Raw genomic sequence first — 21,813 nt, forward strand, 5'->3', positions numbered from 1 at the left:
CACAATATACGTAAAGGTTTAATAGAAATGACAATCTTATGAAAATAATGGTGCCTGAAGTTGAGCAATTCTGTGGGAGACATATGAATAACATTTTCTGTCATACTTACGGCTTGGTCCATGAATCTTGATTGGCTTGTCGGAGACTAGAGACTGGGAACAGTTTTGGCAAATACAGTCTTTGCCTCTGAACGTCACTTTGTCTCCAATTGGAAATGGTTTTCTGAGAGAAAGAAAGAAAATAAAGCAAATTCATAAACAAATTAGCAATGCATACACATATGTTTCAAGGAAACTTGTGTTCACAGAAATATGGGAGTTGTCACTGTGGAACTCATCGTCTAAAAATACTAGTTTCCTTGTTGTTCTTCTGTATCAAAGACTTTACTGCTTTTTGAGCTCATAAGAATTTCTGACTTCAATCTGTTTTGTATTTAGAGGATCAGTATGACTGCCAGGCACCCAGCATTTTCAGAAGTTGGTCAACAATGGCTGTCCTGTCCATATACAGTACTGTACATCTTTCAGAGAGGGCTTCCCTTCAGTACAAGAGAAGTGTGGGATTTCAAAATAACATACATACTCACCTTGGTGGATGCAGAATTGGTCCGATGCTGCATCTGTTCCCTGTCACCTTTGCACTGAGAATGATCAAACAATGCTGATCATTCAGTGCGTGGTCTTCACTGAGCAGACTGTACTTTGCCTCTCCAATGCTAAATAGCGCACCGGGCTATGGAGGGGGCAGGAGTGGCTGTCTCAGCAGAGCCAGCCACTGCTCAGGCATCTCGGTGAATCCAGACATTAATGTCAGGATCTCTCCAGATCCTGGACTGGCCCTGTGATGTCAGCGACAGCGAAATTTAGCCCGCTTAGGGCTGAACCTGGGAGTATCCGACGGACCAAGTTTTCCAACTTGTTGGTAAAATTTTCCGACAAAATGCTCCGATCGGACATACTCCGATCATGTGTAGAGAATTCCAATCGGACAATGCTCAGATCAAATTTCTACATCAAAGCTATTGGCTACTAGCCTGAACGTAGTCCTGTCGTAATGAAATAACGTCATCACGTTACGTACGATCGGATTTTCCGACAACTTTGTCCGACCATGTGTATGCAACAGTTTCGGACAAAATCCGACAGATTTGGTTGTCGGAATGTCCGACCGTGTGTACAAGGGCCAAGTGCACTCATGTGACCCACAGGAGAAGTATGGCCAAAAGAGCTTTTGCCCTATTTCTCCTTTAAGTGAAACATTGCATGTTGTAGCACCTCTTGGCTACTTATATACAGTGATACCTCGATTCACAAACGCTTCTGTTCACTAACAACTCGGTTCGCGAACAGAAGAGTTCACTGGAATCTTCCCTGCTCTGGCACGTGGTCGCAACTTCCTGTAGGTGAGGTCGTGATCACAGAGAGACACTGAAAATGTACAGTGAATTTACTTACAGTATTGAGAAGATTTTTGGTTTGCTTTTTAGAACATACTGTACAGTACTGTACTGTACATCCCTGTGCACACTTGCTGTAACGCTTTCTTGTATGCTTTTTTATCACATACTGTACCGGACATCCAACATGGCTCCAAAGAAAATTCAGAGCAAGCATGGCGACAAGAAGAAATTGCGGTGCAGTAATGAAGGTGACAAGGCTGTTCAGAGCAAGCATGTTGTTGAAAAGAAAGTGCACAGCAGTAATGAAAGTGACAAGAATGTGCAAAGCGGTACTGCAGGTGACAAGAATGTGCAGAGCGCTAATGAAGGTGACAAGAATTTGCAGAGCGGTAATGAAAGGGACAAGAATGTGCAGATCTATAATGCAGTTGACAAGAATGTGCAGAGCGGTAATGTAGGTGACAAGATTGTCCAGAGCGGTAATGCAGGTAACAAGAATGTGCAGAGCGGTAATGCAGGTGACAATAATGTGCAATGAAGGTGACAAGAAAGTGCAGAGTGGTAATGAAGGTGACAATAATGTGCAGAGCGGTAATGCAGGTGACAATAATGTGCAGAGTGGTAATGCAGGTAACAAGTATGTGCAGAGCGGTAATGCAGGTGACAATAATGTGCAGAGTGGTAATGCAGGTAACAAGTATGTGCAGAGCGGGAATGCAGGTGACAATAATGTGCAGTGAAGGTGACAAGAATGTGCAGAGCGGTAATGAATGTGACAAAAAAGTGCAGAGCGGTAATAAAGGTGACAATAAAGTGCAGAGTGGTAATGAAGGTGACAAGAATGTGCAGAGCGGTAATAAAGGTGACGAGAAAGTGCAGAGCGGTAATGAATGTGACCAGAATGTGCAGAGCAGTAATGCAGGTGACAAGAATGTGCAGAGCGGTAATGAAGGTGACAAGAATGTGCAGAGCGGTAATGAATGTGACAAGAAAGTGCAGAGTGGTAATGAAGGTGACAAGAATGTGCAGAGCGGTAATGAAGGTGAAAAGAAAGTGCAGAGCAGCAATAAAGGAGACAAGAAAGTTCAGAGTGGTAATGAAGGTGACAAGAATGTGCAGAGCGGTAATAAAGGTGACAAGAAAGTGCAGAGCGGTAATGCAGTTGACAAGAATGTGCAGAGCGGTAATGCAGGTGACAAGAATGTGCAGAGCGTTAATGAAGGAGACAAGAAATGCAGAGCGGCAATAAAGGTGACAAGAAAGTGCAGAGCGGTAATGAAGGTAACAAGAATGTGCAGAGTGGTAATGAAGGTGACAAGAAAGTGCAGAGCGGCAATAAAGGAGACAAGAAAGTTCAGAGTGGTAATGAAGGTGACAAGAATGTTCTTCCATGTCAGAACTTGTCTCAAGCAAGGTTAGTGTTCTCTCTCTTCATACTGTATTGTATTTTGTTTCATATTTTTGTGGTTCATAAACAAAAAAAAAGTTCAGAACCAATTAACCTGAATTCTATGGGAAAATTTGCCTCAGTTCGCAACCAATTTAGTTCGGGACCAGAGTCGTGGAGCTAATTACGTTTGTGAACCAAGGTATGAACACTAGGAGTCATGAACCCACTGCTTCCAAGGGTTATCGTTAATAGCATTGGGCTGAACAAAAAAGTCAAAACTGAACAGATCACATATAAATGTACTAAGGATGTGCTTGTATTTAACTACAAAATATTTATGTTGCCAACAAAAAATCAGGTTACTAATGTGGTAATTATAGGCTTGATAGATGTATTTAGTGTTGTGTTATCTATGACTATGTAGCCAAGTCCTGGGTCCCCTTTGGTCTAATGAAAACCTCCAGAGTTAGGGACAGCTGACATGCTTCTATGTAGAGTGGGTTACGAGGCATGGTGGGTGTAATGCAAAGTAGATTCATGGGGGCCAGACACTTCTTGAATGCAGAGATTTATTTCCCAGAACTGTAGGAGAGAGGGTTTAAGGCCAGGACACCCTTTTAGTAGTTGCATTGTTAATTGGCAGACTCCGAGACTTCTATAAGTAGACAGCCATGCAGGAAAAGGCACCTAGCCGGACACCACATCTGCATGTGTAGACACACTGTCTCCTATGGCAACAATCTTGAACAGTTCCTAGCAAAGTTTACAATGGACGCTTTCACTTCCTCTACAATCTCCTATTGTAGATCTTCACTCAACTGAGCTCCCAGTCTCTCTCACTAGACTTGTTGATTCACTGCCACTGGATCTCCAGAGTTTTTCCAAATTTCTCGCTCAGTATCACCCCCACATCCCTGCTGGATCCCTACCTTAGCATCCAATACACTTCTCAAGCGTTACCCCACTGGCCTGCTCAGTCCCTGGTTTAACACACAAGGCTGCACTGCAAGCGTCACCTTCGCTGGCTGGGTCCCTGGCTTGACTCCTGCTGAAGTTTCCCAATTCTTCACCATCCCCGGTTGGTGAGAATACTGCCCTGGTACTTGCTTCAGCTAGTCACAGTGGTCCTTGGTAACAAGGTGGATGGCCCCTTAGTGGCGACAGCTTCCCCTCTACCTCCGACCACGTCAGGCTCTCCGGCCAGCAGAACTGTCACTTCTGGTTGGACCGCAAGCTGCAGTCCCAACCCTGCGCTGCTCTCTTGCTTCTGGGTAGGCCCTTAGACAGCCTAGCTGCCAGATGTCCCCGGGATGGGCTCTGGCCTAGCAGCCCAGTCAATACAACACATGTCAAGCCAGACAGCCATTCAGGTGGCACAGAACCCCAATCACCTGATCTTACCCAAATACATAGGCTCTCCCAGCAGGCCAAGGGACCCAAGAAGATCTCTGCCCTTCGGCTGAGATACCCCATCTATTCCTAATCTGTCCTTGCAATGCCCTTGTCTTATCTAATGCCACCAGATACCCGGCCATCTAGTGACAGAAGAGAGAAGTGAAGCAATTCCAGAATTAGGGTGGAATAAATCGATCTCCTATCAATTGGCCAAGGCAACAATACCTGGCAGGTAAATTTACTAGCAACCCTGCCTAAACATCAGAGTGCTACAAATATAAATGCATGCCTAGCCTTCTTAATATATTTATGGAAACAAACATTAAAGCAGGAATGCCTCCGAATTGACATTAAGTATGACAGTCTGAACTGGGTTGTAGCAATCCCTTTTTTTTTTACTGATGTATGGGCAGAGCGATTTCTCCCTACCTCAATCTTTTTATCTATGTGACGACAATGTGTAATTACGATGGAATAGAGGTCAGTGTAATTTAACCAGCTCTAGTTCAGTTCCTCCAGGGTGTCTGAAGCTGCCCGGGGGTCTGGACAGCTGAGTAGTGTTTTATAGACTGTACTGGGGTTTGATTTCTTTCTTGGGAATACAGTGTATGCACAGCTGTTGTGCAGAACAACTTAAAATAGAAAGAGTACAGCTGCATTCCCAGCCTCACCCCATTCTGTCTTTCACCACTTGCTGCACTCGAGTCATGTGAAAATCATTTTGTTAACTGCTTAGCTACAATATATGGCTACTTGTAAAATATGAAATGCCAGGCAATTGCTTGGCAAGGCCTTGCTTCATCTAACACGTCTCCAGTTACCTTTTAAAATACAGCACATTTGCTGGAAAGATCTATATACCGATATGGGCATTGGTCTACAATGCTTATCAGTTTAGGGTCACAGATATCTATAGCCCTATGACACCATTTACAAACTACTGCTGATGCCAACACTGGCATGCATTTTTAGAGAGGCAGCTGCCAGCTACTTCATTCATTAAGTATAAGTTGATCCATGGCAATCTCTCCACTGATCATATTATACGCTGCTTAATCTTGTACTAAATATTTCATGTCACAATGCTACTAGTGGTGATAGCTGACAGATTCCGACTTATATTCTTTCTACAAGATATTCAGATGGCAAAATGTTGTCAGTCCTCTTGCAGTGCACATCACCTCTTTATACCCTAATTGAAATTCTTTTTTTTTCTGCTTTCTATACATAGGTTGATCATCAAGGGCATAAGACAAAAGTACAGGATATCTATCAAACTTGATGCAACATACCTAAACTGTTGCTTCAAGTGATCAGGTGGCCACAATTTATGTCAAAAGTCCATTACTATGTCCAGCAATAGGCCAACTCCTATTTTCTACTTTTTTTAATGTCTCGCTCAAAAAGAAAAATACAGCAACACCATACATGTTCTTCAAAGCACCCTTGTCATTATTTGCAGTGTGACATGTGTGACTACTTACTATGTAGATTTAGCAATTCTAGACCTACCTAGTCTGCATAAGGGCAACACTGTCCCTCATAAAAAAAAAGGATTTCCATTTCCACTATACAAAATAGCGGGATAAAATGTCCAGCTCTGTTATTAGAATGGTGTTGTCTACTATTTTGTGTGATTATTATACCGCTCAGGGGAGGGCTGGGCCAGGGGGCAGGGATGCAATTGCCCCCTGGGCTGCTCTGATATGTGGTGGAAAAGGCTGCTGTGTCGTCAGCTCAAAACCGCAACATGCACAGTTCTTGAGCTGGCCGAGTCCAGTACTGTGAGCCAGCGATGTCTTCATGTCAGGGCTGACAGCACAGCCCCGCCCAGCCCCTCCCTACTCCACACCATTGGCTGGCAGAGGCTGGACCTGCTCTCTGCTCAATCTGAGCAGTTGGCTGGAATCCAGTGAGGCTGGGACCATCCAAGTAAGTGAGCTCCTCCTCTCTGCTCCTCTCTGCAGCCAAAGAGTTTTTTTCTAGCAGCCTGTGCCAGTTCCTTGCCCTCCTAGGGCTAGGTGGTATGACGTGGGCTCTCACTGACATGCTGCAGTTTGGCTGCAGTGCTGGTGTACTGGCAGTCATCCTGCATGTTGCCCCTGGGACATAAAGGATGCACATTTTTACTGCATGTTCTGAAAGTGCACAAAACCTCCTGCATGCTGCATGTTTGGTGCACTTTCAGAACATGCAGCAACAATGAGTAACCTAAAAGAAGTCTGAGGGGGTGTGACACCCGCCAGTACACCCGCACTGCAGCCAAACCGCAGCACACCAGTGTGAGCCTAAATGCTTGTATTCACTTGCAGCAGCCACTGCCACTCCTCTGAAAAGTGATCCATGCTCAGGTCACTTTTCAGAGGCATTTGACAGGCAGAGAATAGTTGATATCACATTTCATCCCTGCCTGCTTTAACCCCCCTAAATGCCAATCCCTGCAGGTAATGACACAGTTCACTTTGAACTCCACCTTATTTCCATTACTCTCTGTAGGTATTAGATGTGGTCTCACCTTTTTGTTTGCACATCTAATACCAAAGGGTTCTTTCACACTGGGGCTATGTGGGCGGTAGTGGTACAGCACTGCTCGTTTTAGTGGCGCTAGTGGGGCACTTTTAACCCCCACTAGTGGCCAAAGAAAGTGTTAAAAACGGGCGTGTTGCATTCATTTCAATGGGCTGGGCACCTCTCCCAAACCGCCCCAATAATGCTGCTTGCTGGACTTTTCAGAATGTCCTTCAAGCGCACCGCCCCAGTGGGAAACCTGGGGTGGCATAAGAAGCGCTTTACAGGTGCTATTTTTTAGCACTAAAACACCTGTACAGCGCCTTCAGTGTTAAAGGACCCTAAAGAGAGTTCTGGAAATAAGGTGGAGTTCAAAGTGAATTTCTACACCTAAGTGCAGCCCCCCTTTCAGAAGATTTGAGGATATTATTAAACCCAGAGACTGGTGGACTTAGGCCACAATAGACAGATTGAAATTATGCCGGTTCAGCAGATATTTCAATCTATCTCTGTGCAGACTGGTTGTACAGAATTTTACTCCATCAACTGACAGTACAACCAGCGTGTCTTTATGTTTTTTAGCGATCAGTGCTGGCTGCTATAGCAGCCAGCAGTGATCACTGTATTCTGATGGCTTGGAAACTTTCACCTCAGAGCGCACACTGACACACGGCTCTTACGGAAGCTTGGTAATTCAAGTTCTGGGCTTCCCTAACATTACAGCCCTGTGGGGCTGTGACCAAGTCTGGGCAAGAGCTGGGATATGACATTACTTACCTCATATCCCTGCCACTCCTAAACCTGCTCCACTGCAGCACCTGGCCCACAATGCCCTTAATCTGGCCTGTGCTCCGGAATGCACCGGCATGTGCATTTCTTACTATCCGCAATTGAGACAGGAGGAACCTGCACCCTGGTGAATCTGGTGTTCATGCCGGGGAGACAGCAGGACTTGCGTGTTTAACCTGCTGCGCTCACTGTGACTCTCAGCTACTCTGCTTGCTTGGCTTGCCCAGTGGTGTGGTGCTCACTCACCAGAGAAGCTCCGGACTCCACAGGTAGTGCTTAGTGTGGTGGCAGTGACAGCACAGTCTTTAGTCTTCGTCTTCCTGCAGTCTCATTGGTCTCTCTGGGGGCAATCATGCAGTCTCTTTCTGAGAGACTGCTCCACTTCACACTGCCTGTACAGAGACTGACTGCTTCACAGTGCCTGCACAGAAAGTGACTGCTCTCTCTGTGCAGGCAGTGTGAAGTGAGGTCTGTGCAGGCAGTGTGAAGAGGGGTCTCTCTCTGTGGAGGCAGTGTGAAGCGGGGTCTCTCTCTGTGGAGGCAGTGTGAAGCGGGGTCTCTCTCTGTGGAGGCAGTGTGAAGCGGGGTCTCTCTCTGTGGAGGCAGTGTGAAGCGGGGTCTCTCTCTGTGGAGGCAGTGTGAAGCGGGGTCTCTCTCTGTGGAGGCAGTGTGAAGCGGGGTCTCTCTCTGTGGAGGCAGTGTGAAGCGGGGTCTCTCTTTGTGGAGGCAGTGTGAAGCGGGGTCTCTCTCTGTGGAGGCAGTGTGAAGCAGTCTCTCTCTGTGGAGGCAGTGTGAAGCAGTCTCTCTCTGTGGAGGCAGTGTGAAGCAGTCTCTCTCTCTTTGGGGCAATGTGGAGCAGTCTCCCTCTCTCTCTGTACAGGGAATGTGGTGTAGATGGGTGGTGAGCTGATTCAGTGGTTCAATGGGCCACTTGACTGGACTTGCCCCCCAGGCCTAAGGCTGCCAGCCCTCCCCTGATACCGCTATCCCCCAAAAGGATCCTAACTGCAATCAGATTGGCCCAAATACTTTAGGCATCATTTTTATCAGGCTGCTGCTTGGCATAAGTCAGGTGCCCTAAAATACAGCATAAACGCCACAGCCCTGCCCTGATTTATTAAAGTGTATCTAAACCCAAAAACAAAAATAATATACAGTATAATATATTGCAGCTTACTGGTTTAGATGTGGTGCCAGTATTACTTTTCTTTTTTTCCTGTTTTTTTTCTTAAGGAAGCACCAATACTAGTGTTTTAAGACAGAGTACAGAGTACGATAGTACAGATAATTTTTCTCATGTACTCGTCGATACCAATTACCGATAACTATTTTTAGTATCATGTGACAGTTTTTTTTCTTGACCCTAATGAAAAATTATGACTTTACTACACTTATTTACTTTGCCTCTTTTGGTGTAGCGGTAATGGGTTCCCATATTTTCAGGGCTGGATGGAAGCGTAATTTAAAGCCCCGTCCAGTTCAGGTATGAATTGTTAAAGTGTAGGACATTGGAAAACGCACCTGCACCAGGCTGAAAATCAAACCGTATTCTTTGTGAAATTGCACTGTAGTTGGTCCACACATATGTGGACTGGCTCCATAGAAAAGCCTTTTGTTTCACATGTCATATGCATCGGAAGTGGTTCAAAATGCATCCAATCCATATATGTGAGCCAGGAGGTATCAGTTTTAGTATCAGAGCATTTTCATGAGTAAAGTACTCATGCAAATGCATAGTATTGACACTGTTACCAGTATCGTAGCAATGCTAGTTTTCACCCTTCTTTTTCAACTGGTGATCCTGCGAATAACACTCTTCATTATTCTAGGGTGATTGCACTGTAGTTATAGGGGAGCAGGGTTGTCACCCTCAATTGGTTGCTCTTGATGTGGACTACAAAACACCTCCTCCTCTCCATAATATAAAAGAAAGGGTTCTCTTTGTGCACAATGGTAACCTGAGTAGGGCTGATAATACCCCTTTGGATTTCAGCAGAGGCAATGGTGTTAATTTTCTCGAGATTGCTCACTTTGCAAAGAAAGTTGCACTTTGTGAATGAGGTGAAGTTCTGCTGGCTTTCATCATCCAATCATGGTCAACCAAAAAGGCTGTATTTTTTTTTTTCCTCTCACATGATTGGTTATTGTTTGCAAAGTGAAAGTTTACCGCATTCACTAAGCCCTGCATCAAATTCTCTTGGAAAGTACAACTTTTCTTTGCACACTGAATAGCTTATCTGCTTTTAGTAAATTAACCCCAATGTGTCGACAGCACACTACAGGAAGTTACAAGCTCACAGGATTTATGACAGAACTAACAGGTACTTTTTTTGCACTTATTGTTTAAAAACGGTATAACATTATTTTCAACGGTATGGTAACAGACTAGGAGGGAGAAAATAATAAAAGTTAATTGTTAGGGTTTCTACACACTTTAACCTCCCTGGCGGTACGATTATTTCGGATTTTAGGTGCTAAAAGCGGTACCATTATTTTGCATGAAAATTTGGCGTTTTATATTGTAGTCCTGCAATTCTTAGGAATAACTCTCTTAAATCTGTCCAAACCAGAGTCTAGCAGACATCCCGGGTATGATAAAGTTTGAAAAATTAAATCATAAATTATAATATAATAAATAATTATAAATAATTGTACCAAATAATAATATAACAATAATAAAAATTATTCAATAATGTAATCAAATCAAAAACACTGAAATTTGCTCAGTTGCAGAATTGTCACTGTCATTACTTTTCAGTATTTGATGACGGATCTCCCCACAAATCGCTATCGCTCAATTCTGCGAGTGATTCTAATTTATTATCGCTGTTTTCTAGCTGGTCTAAAATCATTTTTGATGTACAGTGACAGTTTTGGTTGCTATGGACAATCTCCAGTTTCCAGGCATAAAGAACAGTTTTTATTACATAAAATTGCATGCAGGACAGACCACTAGGGACAAAGGGGATGTGAAATATTTACATACAGCAATGTAATCTGTAAGATTACATTATACTGTATGTTTACTGTTTGTTTCACTTTTTGAATTTGGCGCCGATCTCCGTGCCCGTGCGTCGCAACGCTCGCAGGGCACGTAGATCGGCGATGTAATGCATCGAGCGAGACACGGCTCGCTCGTACAGCGGGGAGACAACGCTGGATCCGAGGGAGAAGGTAAGTAAACCTCCTCCTGGATCCAGCGATGCAGTCCCGAGTCTGACTCGGGGATACCGCTCTTGGTATAAAAAATCCACCCCGAGTCAGACTCGGGAATACCGTCAGGGGGGTTAAGTTACAATGGTATCCTAAATTGCATTTAAAACTATAATCTTATTTGTTGTTATTCACTGGCATTCTACAGTGGGGGAAATAATTACTTGATTCCTTGCAGATTGTGTACGTTTGCCCACTGAAATGAAGGGTCTATAATTTTTATCATAGGTGTATTTTAAAGCGAGAGTAAACCTGCAGATGTTTTTTTTTTTTTTTTGCCACCTGCAAAGGAAAAGGCATATGCACCGCATACTAGCTCATTATGAAATACTTACCTTAGAACAAGGCCCCGACATCTGGCCGATCCACGCCGAGGGAGCTGACATGCTCCCTCGGCGTTTCTTCCGGGTATCGCAGCTCCGGCGCTGTGAGTGGTGGGAGCCGCAATATCATCACTCCTGCGCATGCGGGCGGGAGATTTCATCCCGGCCGAGTCCGGCCACTGCCGGACTTTCAGCCGAGAATCCCCTTGTGCGCATACGCCGCTGCAGTCAGCGGTGCATACCGAGGGGAATATCTCCTAAACCGTACAGGTTTAGGAGATATTTTTTTTACCTACATGTAAGCCTTATTATAGGCTTTCCTGTAGGTAAAAGTAAAAAAAATTAGTATACAACCGCTTTAACTGATAGAGACAGAATATCAACCAAAAATCCAGAAAACACATGATACAAACGTTATAAATTGAGTTGCAGTTCAGTGAGTAAAATAAGTATTTGATCCCCAAGCAAAACATGACTTAGTACTTGGTGGAGGAGCCCTTGTTGGTAAGTACATAAGTAAGACATTTATTGTAGTTGGTGACCAGGTTTGCACACATCTCAGGAGGGATTTTAGCCCACTCTTCTTTACAGATCTTCTCTAAATCCTTAAGGTTTATTGGCTGTTGCATGGCAACTCAAAGTTTCAGCTCCCTCCATACATTTTCTATAGGATTAAGGTCTAGAGACTGGCTAGATCACTCAATTAACTTAATGTGCCACTCCTTTGTTGCCTTGGTGGTATGTTTTGGGTCATTATTATGCTGAAAGACTCATCCACGACCCATCTTCGGTTTCTGGCTGAGGGAAGAAGGCTCTCATCTAAGATTTTACATTACATGGTCGTCCATTGGCCCTTGTAAATGCAGCAAAATTGGCCTGTACCTTTAGCAGAGAAACAGCCCCAATGCATAATGTTTCCACCTTCGTGATTAACTGTAGGGACGGCTTTCTTAGGGTCATAGTCAGCATTTTTCTTCCTCCAAACACAGCGAGTTGAGTTAATGCCAAAGAGCTCAATTTTGGTCTCATCTGACCACCACACTTTCACCCAATCCTTCTCTAAATCATTCTGATGTTCATGGGCAAACTTCAGATGGGCTGTACATGTGTCTTCTTGAGGAGGGGGATCTTGTGGGAGCTGCAGAATTTTAATCCATGGCAGCTTATTGTGTTACCAAAGGTTTGTTTGATGACTGTGGTCCCAACTGACTTGAGATCATTCAAAAGCTCCTCCTGTGCAGTTCTGGGCTAATCCCTCACTTTTCTCATGATCATCCTTACCCCAAATCTTGCATGGAGCTGCATGGAGGGTGATTGATGGTTATTTTGTATTTCTTTTATTTGCGAATAATCGCTCCAACAGTTGTCTCTTTTTCAGGCTTCTTGTTGATGGTCTTGTAGCTCATTCCAGCCTTGTGCGGGTCTACAATCCTGTTCCTAATGTCCTTTGACAGCTCATTGGACTTGTCAATGATAGTGAGGTTTGAATGGAAGAAAGATTCTGTGGACAGGTGTCTTTTATACATATAACGAGTTGTCATTATGAGCACTTTTTAAATTGACAGGACTAATCTGTGTATCACATGGGCACATAATGTAGCTAGTCTGTGGGAGCCAGAATTATTGTTGGTTGGTAAGGGATCAAATACTTTTTTTACTCACTGTACTGCAACTTAATTTATAACATTTGTATTGTGTTTTTTTTCTGTATTTTGCGTTGATATTCTATTTCTATCATTTAAAATACACCTACCTATGATAAAAATGATAGACCCTTCATTTCTTTGTAAGTGGGCAAACTTAAAAAATCTGCAGGGGATAAAATAATTATTTTCCCCACTGTATGTCATTTAAGCATGTCTCAAGCGCTATTTAGCATGCCTTAAGTGCCAATGCAGCTGCAAGCTTAAATGAGGGTATTTATAGGTTGACGGAGGCATGACAACTCTATTACTATCGAAAACAAAAGTTGAGCAAATCACCAAGTAAATCACTGAATCAGAAAGTGCACAGGTAAATTGAGTTTTGCTAACCCGCTTGTACCTTCATTTGCTTACATGAGCGTATCAAAGCAAAATTGTCAGTTGGCACAGTTTGTGCATACTAGCATGCATCTATACAAGTCAATCAGCAAAACCAATCCCCCTTTTAGATTTGCTGAGGAGCTGACACATTAAGTCTTGTTTATCTTCAGCCTTCTTAACACTTAATAAATTCACACGTACCACTCTGGTCTCCACAGTTCTACAGGATATAGTTTATTAGCCTGTCAAATTTTTTTTTCTTATAGATCATAGTCCTACACACTTCATTTATGTATCAGAGCCGCACAACTATTAGGTTTACCTGCACATACTGCACACAAAACATTTGGGATGATATGTCCGTCCGAGAGCTGAAATAACTTCCCCTGTTATAAAATCTCGACAGCTATCGCATCGGGTTCCATAGAGCTGCTGGTAATCTCGTGTGCAAATGTACTCTCCATTCTTGAAGAAGAAGCCGGACTTGGCCAGGTCACAGCCACAAACTGTAGTAAAGAAAGTAGAGGCAGATTTCAGTTTATGGAACATGTAAGCCTACACGTAAATGTGACCCAGATATCGAACAGGCTATTTGAATACTGTCATCAAATCCATCCAATAAACACAACTGGATCTTTTTCTCAGACTGTAACTGATCAATGCAAGTAGCAACAATTTACTTTCTCCCCAAATCATAATTTACTTCCAAGAAATGATTTATCTGCCTCTTTAGCATACATGAAAAATGCATGATTTATTGATTATGCTGGCTAGACTAATGCAATAGTACCATTACAACAGTGAACTGGTGATTGATGTCTGCACCCAAGTAGAGAATTATAGGGGAAGGAACCTGTACATTAATACCAAAAAATGTTAATGGAACATATTGCAGATATGTACAATAGTTAGTTACGAGTGCTTAAAATGACCACATAAAATCATGTTGAAATACATTATATGGGGTATTGGACTTGATTGATTGGAAATTTCTGAAGCCATATGATTTTCAAAAGTAATAATTTGTAATGTACATATTTTTAAGACTATTAATAAGTAAGGACATGTCACTCATAGACCAGAAATACAAATTTATTGTTCATATGTGAGAGATAACATCATGATTAGTTAGGTGGGTTGCTGTCAAGTGTGGTCTAATAACAAAGAAGTGATACTACTCTGCTTAGGCTGGTTGCTCATCATGAAGGAAAGACAAGTATTGGTACGAAGGCTCAATTACACTGAGGGATAATGTAAATTCTTGTATCCAAAACTATTTGGGACACTTTCTATTCATTACCAATGATTTCAAGTCCGTTAATGAATTAGATAAGAGATTAAATAAACAGACAATCCATTTGGCTATCTGTGAAATTACTGTGGACTAGGTAAGCCCTATAAGACTACAGTTAAAGTAGAAGGAAAGTTCCGCTTAAAAAAAACTGCTTTCATCTTCCTCTCAAACTTTTGCAAGTTTTTTTGGGGGAGGGAATGGGCACCTAGTTTTAGCAGGTACCTGCTCCCACTTCTGCTCTGACTGCCTAGGCAATCATAGTGGAATTTCTCCTCCATTCCTGCCTGCAACCTTTTGGGACATGTCACAGGTTACAGGAGGCTGCAGGTCCATTCACAGAGCACAGCACAAGTTGCGCATGCGCAGTGGGAAGCCAGATGCTGGTTTCCATTAGCAAACATGCCGGCACAGGGGACCTAAAGAAGCAGACTGAGGAATCTCTTTAAGTCCACAGGACATACCTACCACTTCCTACAACACTGCCCCATTCCAAAATCTGCTGTATTTGAAACCTGGACTATGCAAAGGAGCCACCAGGACATCTCCTTGTTACAGTCACTAATAGAAACAATGAGGTGTATTTACTAAAGCTAGTAAGGACAAAATTTGTCACAATTCTGCATAGAAATTTCTGCTTCTAGGTTTTATTGCCAAAGCTTAATTGAACAAGAGGTTAGAAGCTGATTGGTTTCTAAGCAGAAAATTAATAAGGAATAGGGTTACACCGCGGTAAGGTGATATTAATTAATTAATCCTATCCTACTGCTATCCAATTGAGAAACCTCAACATAAATTTTTTTTAAAAAAGACAGCGCTGGGCCTAGGTATGTGTTAAACAAATCCGTCCAAAAATAAAGAGATTGTGAATTTAACACCATCCTATAACCTCTCTCCAATAATTTCTAATGTAGCAGTGATGATACTATCTTAACATTGTGATCACAAGTGAAAATATTTAAAAATAACAATCTTGTTATTATTTAATATTTTCACTTTTGATCACATTGTTTTTTTTATGCAGAAAAGTGACTAATTTTGCCCTCTCTAGCTTTAGTAAATAGACCGCAATGTGACTATATCTTTGCATTGCAATTGGCTTTCAGTATGATGGGCAGTTCATAGACATGCCCGTTCATTTTTTATTTCTATTGTACAAAATCTGCAAAGTAAAATAAAACAGACTCACATAATATTCTACTACAATAACTTTATCCCTATCTCTCATTACTTTTTTTTTTTACTAATGTCTTATTTTTATTTATTTTTTTTGTACCTGAAAACATTTGTTATGTTGATTTTATTTTAATTTATTGCTGTAGCGTTGCAATAATACTACACATTTTTTTTAAAGCCTTTATTTCCTTTGGCAGAAAAGAAAAAAGACTGTGCTATACTTCAAAATGGTGCAAACAAGAAGCTGCCAACATACAAATCAACAAAGTCCTAAATCATATACAAACAAAAAATGTGGCGCTAAAATCTGTGCACATTAAAATAAAAGCATATAACATGCCAAAACACCCAAGTGCATACAAATCAACAATGAATAAAACGTTGCAACATAAACTGAATCAATGTTACAAATAGGTAGGAGGGGTAATTACATCAATGTGCAACTACTCCCAAAATAAATAAAATCAAGTGTCCAGTGAGTGACAAATATTCAATGGATGTCTATAGGAGTCTCTACGTAGTCAAATGCTGACACTTGAAGAGGCTTGCCAGAAAAAATCTCAAAGTAGGCTTAGCAGATGGTGTCACAGTAAATAAATTAGCTACTCTTACCAAAACTGTTGGACACATCCACCTTGCAGCGGTGTGTCATACAAGCTTTCAGCGCTCAACCTCTTGCGCTAAGGTAAGACAAACTCCAAGGCCGGAACCAGGCGGTAAGGATGATGACAACCCTCATATAGAACAATGGACATCCGGACTGGTGGCTCATGGTACCATAGCTTGAAGGAAATCCAATGTATAAGGAAAAGAGATACAGAAAAAAACTGAAAAACTCAGATGGTGCAGGTCAAAATTAAAAATTATTTATTCACATCAAATGCAAGATGTGACAATAAAACAAGATCTCAATCAATATATATATATATATATATATATATATATATATATATATATATATATATAATAACAATATGAAAAGCACAAGATAGGCTGGCCCGATGCGTTTCGACTCTATTGATCGACTCTATGCCCCAGTTGAAGACCCATAGAGTCGAACCGTGTTGGGCCAGCCTATCTTGTGCTTTTCACATTGCCATTTTATATATATATATATATATTGAGATCTCGTTTTATTGTCACATCTTGCATTTGATGTAAATAAATAATTTTTAATTTTGACCTGCACCATCTGAGTTTTTCCATTTTTTCTGTATCTCTTTTCCTTATACATTGGATTTCCATCGAGCTATGGTACCATGAGCCACCAGTCCAGATGTCCGTTGTTCTATATGAGGTTTGTCATCATCCTTACTGCCTGGTTCCGGCCTTGGAGTTCGTCTTACCTTAACGCAAGAGGTTGAGGACTGAAAGCCTTTATTTCATTTGACTTTGTAGATCACTTCACCTTGCTCTCTGCTTTTGTCTCTTTTTTCTTTCTGCCTTTAAAATATAAAATAATCAATATTTTTTGGAACACAATAACATCCAAAAAGGTATTGTCTGCCTACCCACTAAAAAAGAAGACAATATGTATTTTTTCAGATTAATTTTCTATGGGCCCATAAGTGCAATAAAATTGATCCGATCCATATGCAGTAAACAGCTACTTAACTAAAGTGATTTACAATGTAATTAATACATCAGTTTATTATTTGATTGACTCTAAAGATGTTCAAATTGCAAAAACTCATAAAAATAAGGTAACTAACCTAAGCTAACCTAAGGCTTGTCAGCTGATCACATCATGGCTCAGTAGGTTAGAAGAGTTAAACCATAACGATTTCTGATTGGTTGCTATGTTGTTACATAAATCAATGTATACATTAAAAATAGGAATTGCACCTTAATGCAGTTCTTGACTAGGAGTGAACCTCTAATTGTGTCAACATAATTCAAATGATCATTTGATGCAACTAAAATGATTAAACCTATTAAAAATCAGACGACAAAAGACCCTCTATTGGATTGATTTAGAGAGCTCTTGATTGGCTTTGACTTTACTGCGTTGATGGGCCTTTATTTTTAACATTCATACAAATATCTGCATGTGCGCGTCAGAGAACTGAATAAATGTTTGTTTTAAATTTATCATTTACATTATCATATACTAGGGTTGTATTACTAAAGCTGGAGAGTACAAAATCTGGAGCAGCTCTGCATAGAAACCAATCAGCTTCCAGGTTTTATTGTAAATGTAGAACTATATGAAACATTTTTTTTTCCATTTTCTGTCCATTGGCTAAACAGGAAATGAGAGGAAATCCCTGCAAATTAAGGGAATTCCTTGGGGACCCCCAGGTCACCAGAACTAGTGTCCCCACTGGAAGATGTCCCTCTATTACTTTTTGAGATTTTCCCATCTATTATTAAATTTGGGATTTTCTTTTACCTTCACTTTCAATGATAATCGTAAAAAGGACAAATAGAGAGGGTGAATCTCCTTAAGGCTGGATTCACACCTATGCATTTTTCGTGTTTTTTGCATTTTGCACTACAGTCCAGTTAACATGGTTTCCTATGGAACGCGTTCTGTAGTGCAAATCTGCAAAATGCAAAAAGCACTAAAAATGCATAGGTGTGAATCCAGCCTGATGGAGACAAAGACTGCATTAAAATCTGACAAGCGTACCAATCCCTCTGCACTATCCAAAACAAAAAAAAAAGTTTAGCCTTTTGTTATACTTTAATTGAACAAGCTGAAATTAGAAGCTGATTGGCTACCATGCACAACTGCACCAAATTTTGCACTCTCTGGTTTTAGCAAATCAACCCTGCTGTATTTTCATTTTTTTTTTTCAGTAGATCGCAGTGAAGAACAATATTACTTAGGTTGTGTCATTTGATATTCTAATTAATAGTAAATCACTTGTTTATAATTGCTTGTACCTAGATTAATCACAAAAATGCTCTGTGAAAGAGGAGCAGTGTAACGCATTGTTTACTTTTTTGCTTTTTTACTTAATTGAAATGTGATAAAATGGCATTTCATTCATCTTTATGCACCACAGTGCTTTCCAATATGGTGTAGTGTGCTGCAACAAGTTATACCGCAGTGAAGTGGAGTGAGCTGAACTCAATAGGACTCAAGGCAAATTGCCTTGTCTACGTGTTGGGACTGTTTTGGGTAAGGCTGACCAATGCATATACTATAAATGGGCCCTCACTGTAAGGCTTCATGCACACTTGACGTTTTTAGGCTGGTTTCATACCTATGCCGTTTTAGAGCTTTTTGCATTGTGCGGATTTGTACTACAGTCCATTTAACATGGTTTCCTATGGAACACGTTCTGTAGTGCAAATCTGCAAAATGCAAAAGGCACAAAAAATGCATAGATGTGAATCCAGCCTAACAGCTGATGTTTTTCTGTCTACAGCCATATTTTTCTGCAGTCAATAAACTCCCCAGAATGTTATCCTATGTGTTCATGCACACATAGGCTGTTATCAGCAGTTTTTGGCAGGGGCTTTAAAAAACTGGAAAAAAAAACCCCAGAGCTAGTGGGTTTTGAGAGGAATTTTTCAGCTGTAAAAATGCTCTAACTCTGAGAAAAGCTGAAAACAGCTTAAAAACGCTGGAAAAACACAGCTATTCAGCATTTATCAGTGTTTTTGAGCCATAAGCATTTGTGGGAGTATAGTTGTGCTAAAAAAACGCTACTGCAAAAACGCTCCTGCAAAAACGCTGAAAAACTCATTCTACAGCTACAGCTTTCTACAGCTAATGCTACTGATGTTTTTAGAATGTCCAGTGTACATGAGGCCTAACACCGAGTTTAAAGATTGCATTGGTTTTTACAGTATTCTTGAGAAAGAAAATTATCATTTAAAAGCAAAACGTAAAAAAAATTGATATCAGAAAACTGAAATTTGATCAGTTTATGCACTTCAGTGATTCTGTCTGTTCTGTGCACTGCCTCACTGAACATTCAGACTTGGGTAAAATGAAGAGCTGTAGTCTAACAGAAAAGGTTACTGTTTCAAACTGAGAAGCTGTTGCTATCACTAGACAGAATCAATTAATATGTTTAGCGACTTTCCTTTCAGCTTAGGACCCAAATCTCTGAAAGAAACTACATTTTTTCCACCTGTACAACTAAAGCAGCTGTCAACACAGTAGTCAAAAACAGGAAAAATGCAATATTAGTACACTGGACGTTGTTACAGCTGCTGTTTTTGGCTTCAGACGTTTTTTTCTGCAGCCAGTAAACTCCCCAGCATGTTATCCTATGGGATTGATTTACTATAAGTGCGGTGAAAGTGCAGTCACTGTAGATCACTGTAGATCTGAAGGGAAGCTATGAAATGAGGGGAAGCTCTGCTGATTTTATCATCCAATCATGTGCAAGCTAAAAATAAGTTTTTTTGTACTCACCGTAAAATCCTTTTCTCTGTAATTCACCGACTGACACAGCGCCTCTCTTAGCCATTGGGTTGTTACGCCACTTTTAGGAGAAGACCAGGCATTACATGTTATGGAAGACACAGAACTTTTAGTTCCGCCCAAAGGGCGGTCCCTTAGGTAACAGCCCCCCAGCCTGCCATGCAGCCATCAGTATGTCAACAAGCAGTATAACGTAAAGAAAAATAGTAGGGGCGGGTGCTGTGTCAGTCGGTGAATTACAGAGAAAACGATTTTATGGTGAGTACAAAAAATCCTATTTTCTCTTATATTCACTGACTGACAGCTCCTCTCTTAGCCATTGGGATGTCCCCAAGCAGTGCCAAACGAGGGGTGAGAAAACAGCATAAAAACTTCATCCACCATGGCAAGTGGGAAATAGTATAACTTTACCCACAAAAATGACAGCGTGTGGAAAAACCACCACAAAAAACCGAGTACTCCTCAACAGACCCTACCTTCAAACCGCACCAAAAACTGCGGTAACAAATGCACAACAAATTAATGTAAAGGTACTGCATCTTTGCCCAAAAACCAGGAAAAAATGAAAAATTGTATACTCAATTCCAAATATACAGCCACCTGCAAAACTTTGCGGCCAAAACAGGCATCAGCCAATGCACTGACATCTACCTTGTAGAACTTTGTAAACGCGTGGACAGACGACCAAGTTGCCACCTTACACACTTGAGTGACAGACGCTTGATGTCGGAAGGCTCAAGACGTTCCAATTGTACCCTTGTGGAGTGGGCAGTGACCCGAAAACTGCCCCTTCAAGGCGTAGGCTTGTACCACAATCTGCCTGATCCACCTAGAAATGGTGGCCGACGAGACCGTCATGCCTTTCTTTGGACCAGCCACCAAAACAAACAGTGAGTCTGACTTCCGGAAGGGAGCCGTGGCAGACAAATACACCTTCAGAGCTCGAACCACGTCCAGAGCATGAAGGGCCACCTCTTTAGGATGTGTCGGCTTAGGACACAGAGATGGTAACACAATGTCCTCATTGATGTAAAACGCCAAGACCACCTTCGGCAGAAAAGACGGTTGCGGATGCAACACCATCTTATCCTTGTGGATAACCAGATAGGGTGACTTGCAATACAAGGCAGCGAGTTACGAAACTCTCCTGGCCGATGTGATGGCCACTAGAAAAAGTACTTTCTGGGAAAGAGTCAACAGAGGAATCTCTCTGATATTTTCAAAAGCCAGTTTTTGAAGCGCTGATAAAACCAAGTTCAGATCCCATGGGGGTAACGGTGGATGCACTGGAGGAACTACATGTCGCACCCCTTGAACAAAAGTGCGCACAAGAGAGTGAGGTGCCAGGGGCCGCTGAAAAAAGACAGCCAAAGCTGATATTTGTCCTTTAACGGTGCTTAACGCCAGTATCGGATCCACTCCTTGCTGAAGAAACAGCAGGATCCTGGATATAGAAAAGGAGCGCGTATGCCATCCTTTCTCCTCACACATGGAGATGTAGGCCTTCCAGGTACGATGCTATATCTTCCGAGAAGAAGATTTCCGTGCTCTCAACATAGTTGGGATCACCGTGTCCGACAGCCCCTGCTTCCTGGCTCTCAATAGCCATGCCGTTAAAACCAGCGATGGTAAAGCAGGGTGGAAAATTGGACCTTGAGACAGAAGGTCCTCTCACAACGGCAGTCGCCAGTGAGCGTCTGCCACCAGGCGCAATAGGTCTGTGTACCAAGGACGCTGAGGCCAATCTGGGGCAATCAGTATTACTGAGATCCCCTCAGCCTCCACTCTGCGAGGCAGATGTGGTAACGGTTTCAGTGGAGGAAAGGAGTAGATCAGCTGATACTGATCCCACGGAGCCACCAGCGCGTCTGACGCGTCTGTCCACTGATCTCTTGTCCTGGACACGAATCTTGGCACCTT

General features: G+C 41.9%; 1 protein-coding gene across 1 annotated transcript in view; it reads right to left on the reverse strand.

Moving 5' to 3' along the window:
* Positions 1–21,813, reverse strand: part of ABLIM3 (actin binding LIM protein family member 3) — a 419,647-nt gene that overhangs the window by 127,898 nt on the left and 269,936 nt on the right. Inside the window, exons 3-4 of the mRNA XM_077472736.1 lie at positions 13,365–13,548; positions 111–223 (exon numbers count right to left, since the gene is read on the reverse strand). Coding sequence (XP_077328862.1) covers positions 111–223; positions 13,365–13,548 — 297 coding nt within the window. The remainder of the gene's footprint in view (positions 1–110; positions 224–13,364; positions 13,549–21,813) is intronic.

Source organism: Lithobates pipiens, unplaced genomic scaffold (genome assembly GCF_037356315.1).
Source record: "Lithobates pipiens isolate NorthernLeopardFrog02 unplaced genomic scaffold, aLitPip1_a1.2 Scaffold_8, whole genome shotgun sequence".
Classification (NCBI taxonomy): Eukaryota; Metazoa; Chordata; class Amphibia; order Anura; family Ranidae; genus Lithobates; species Lithobates pipiens.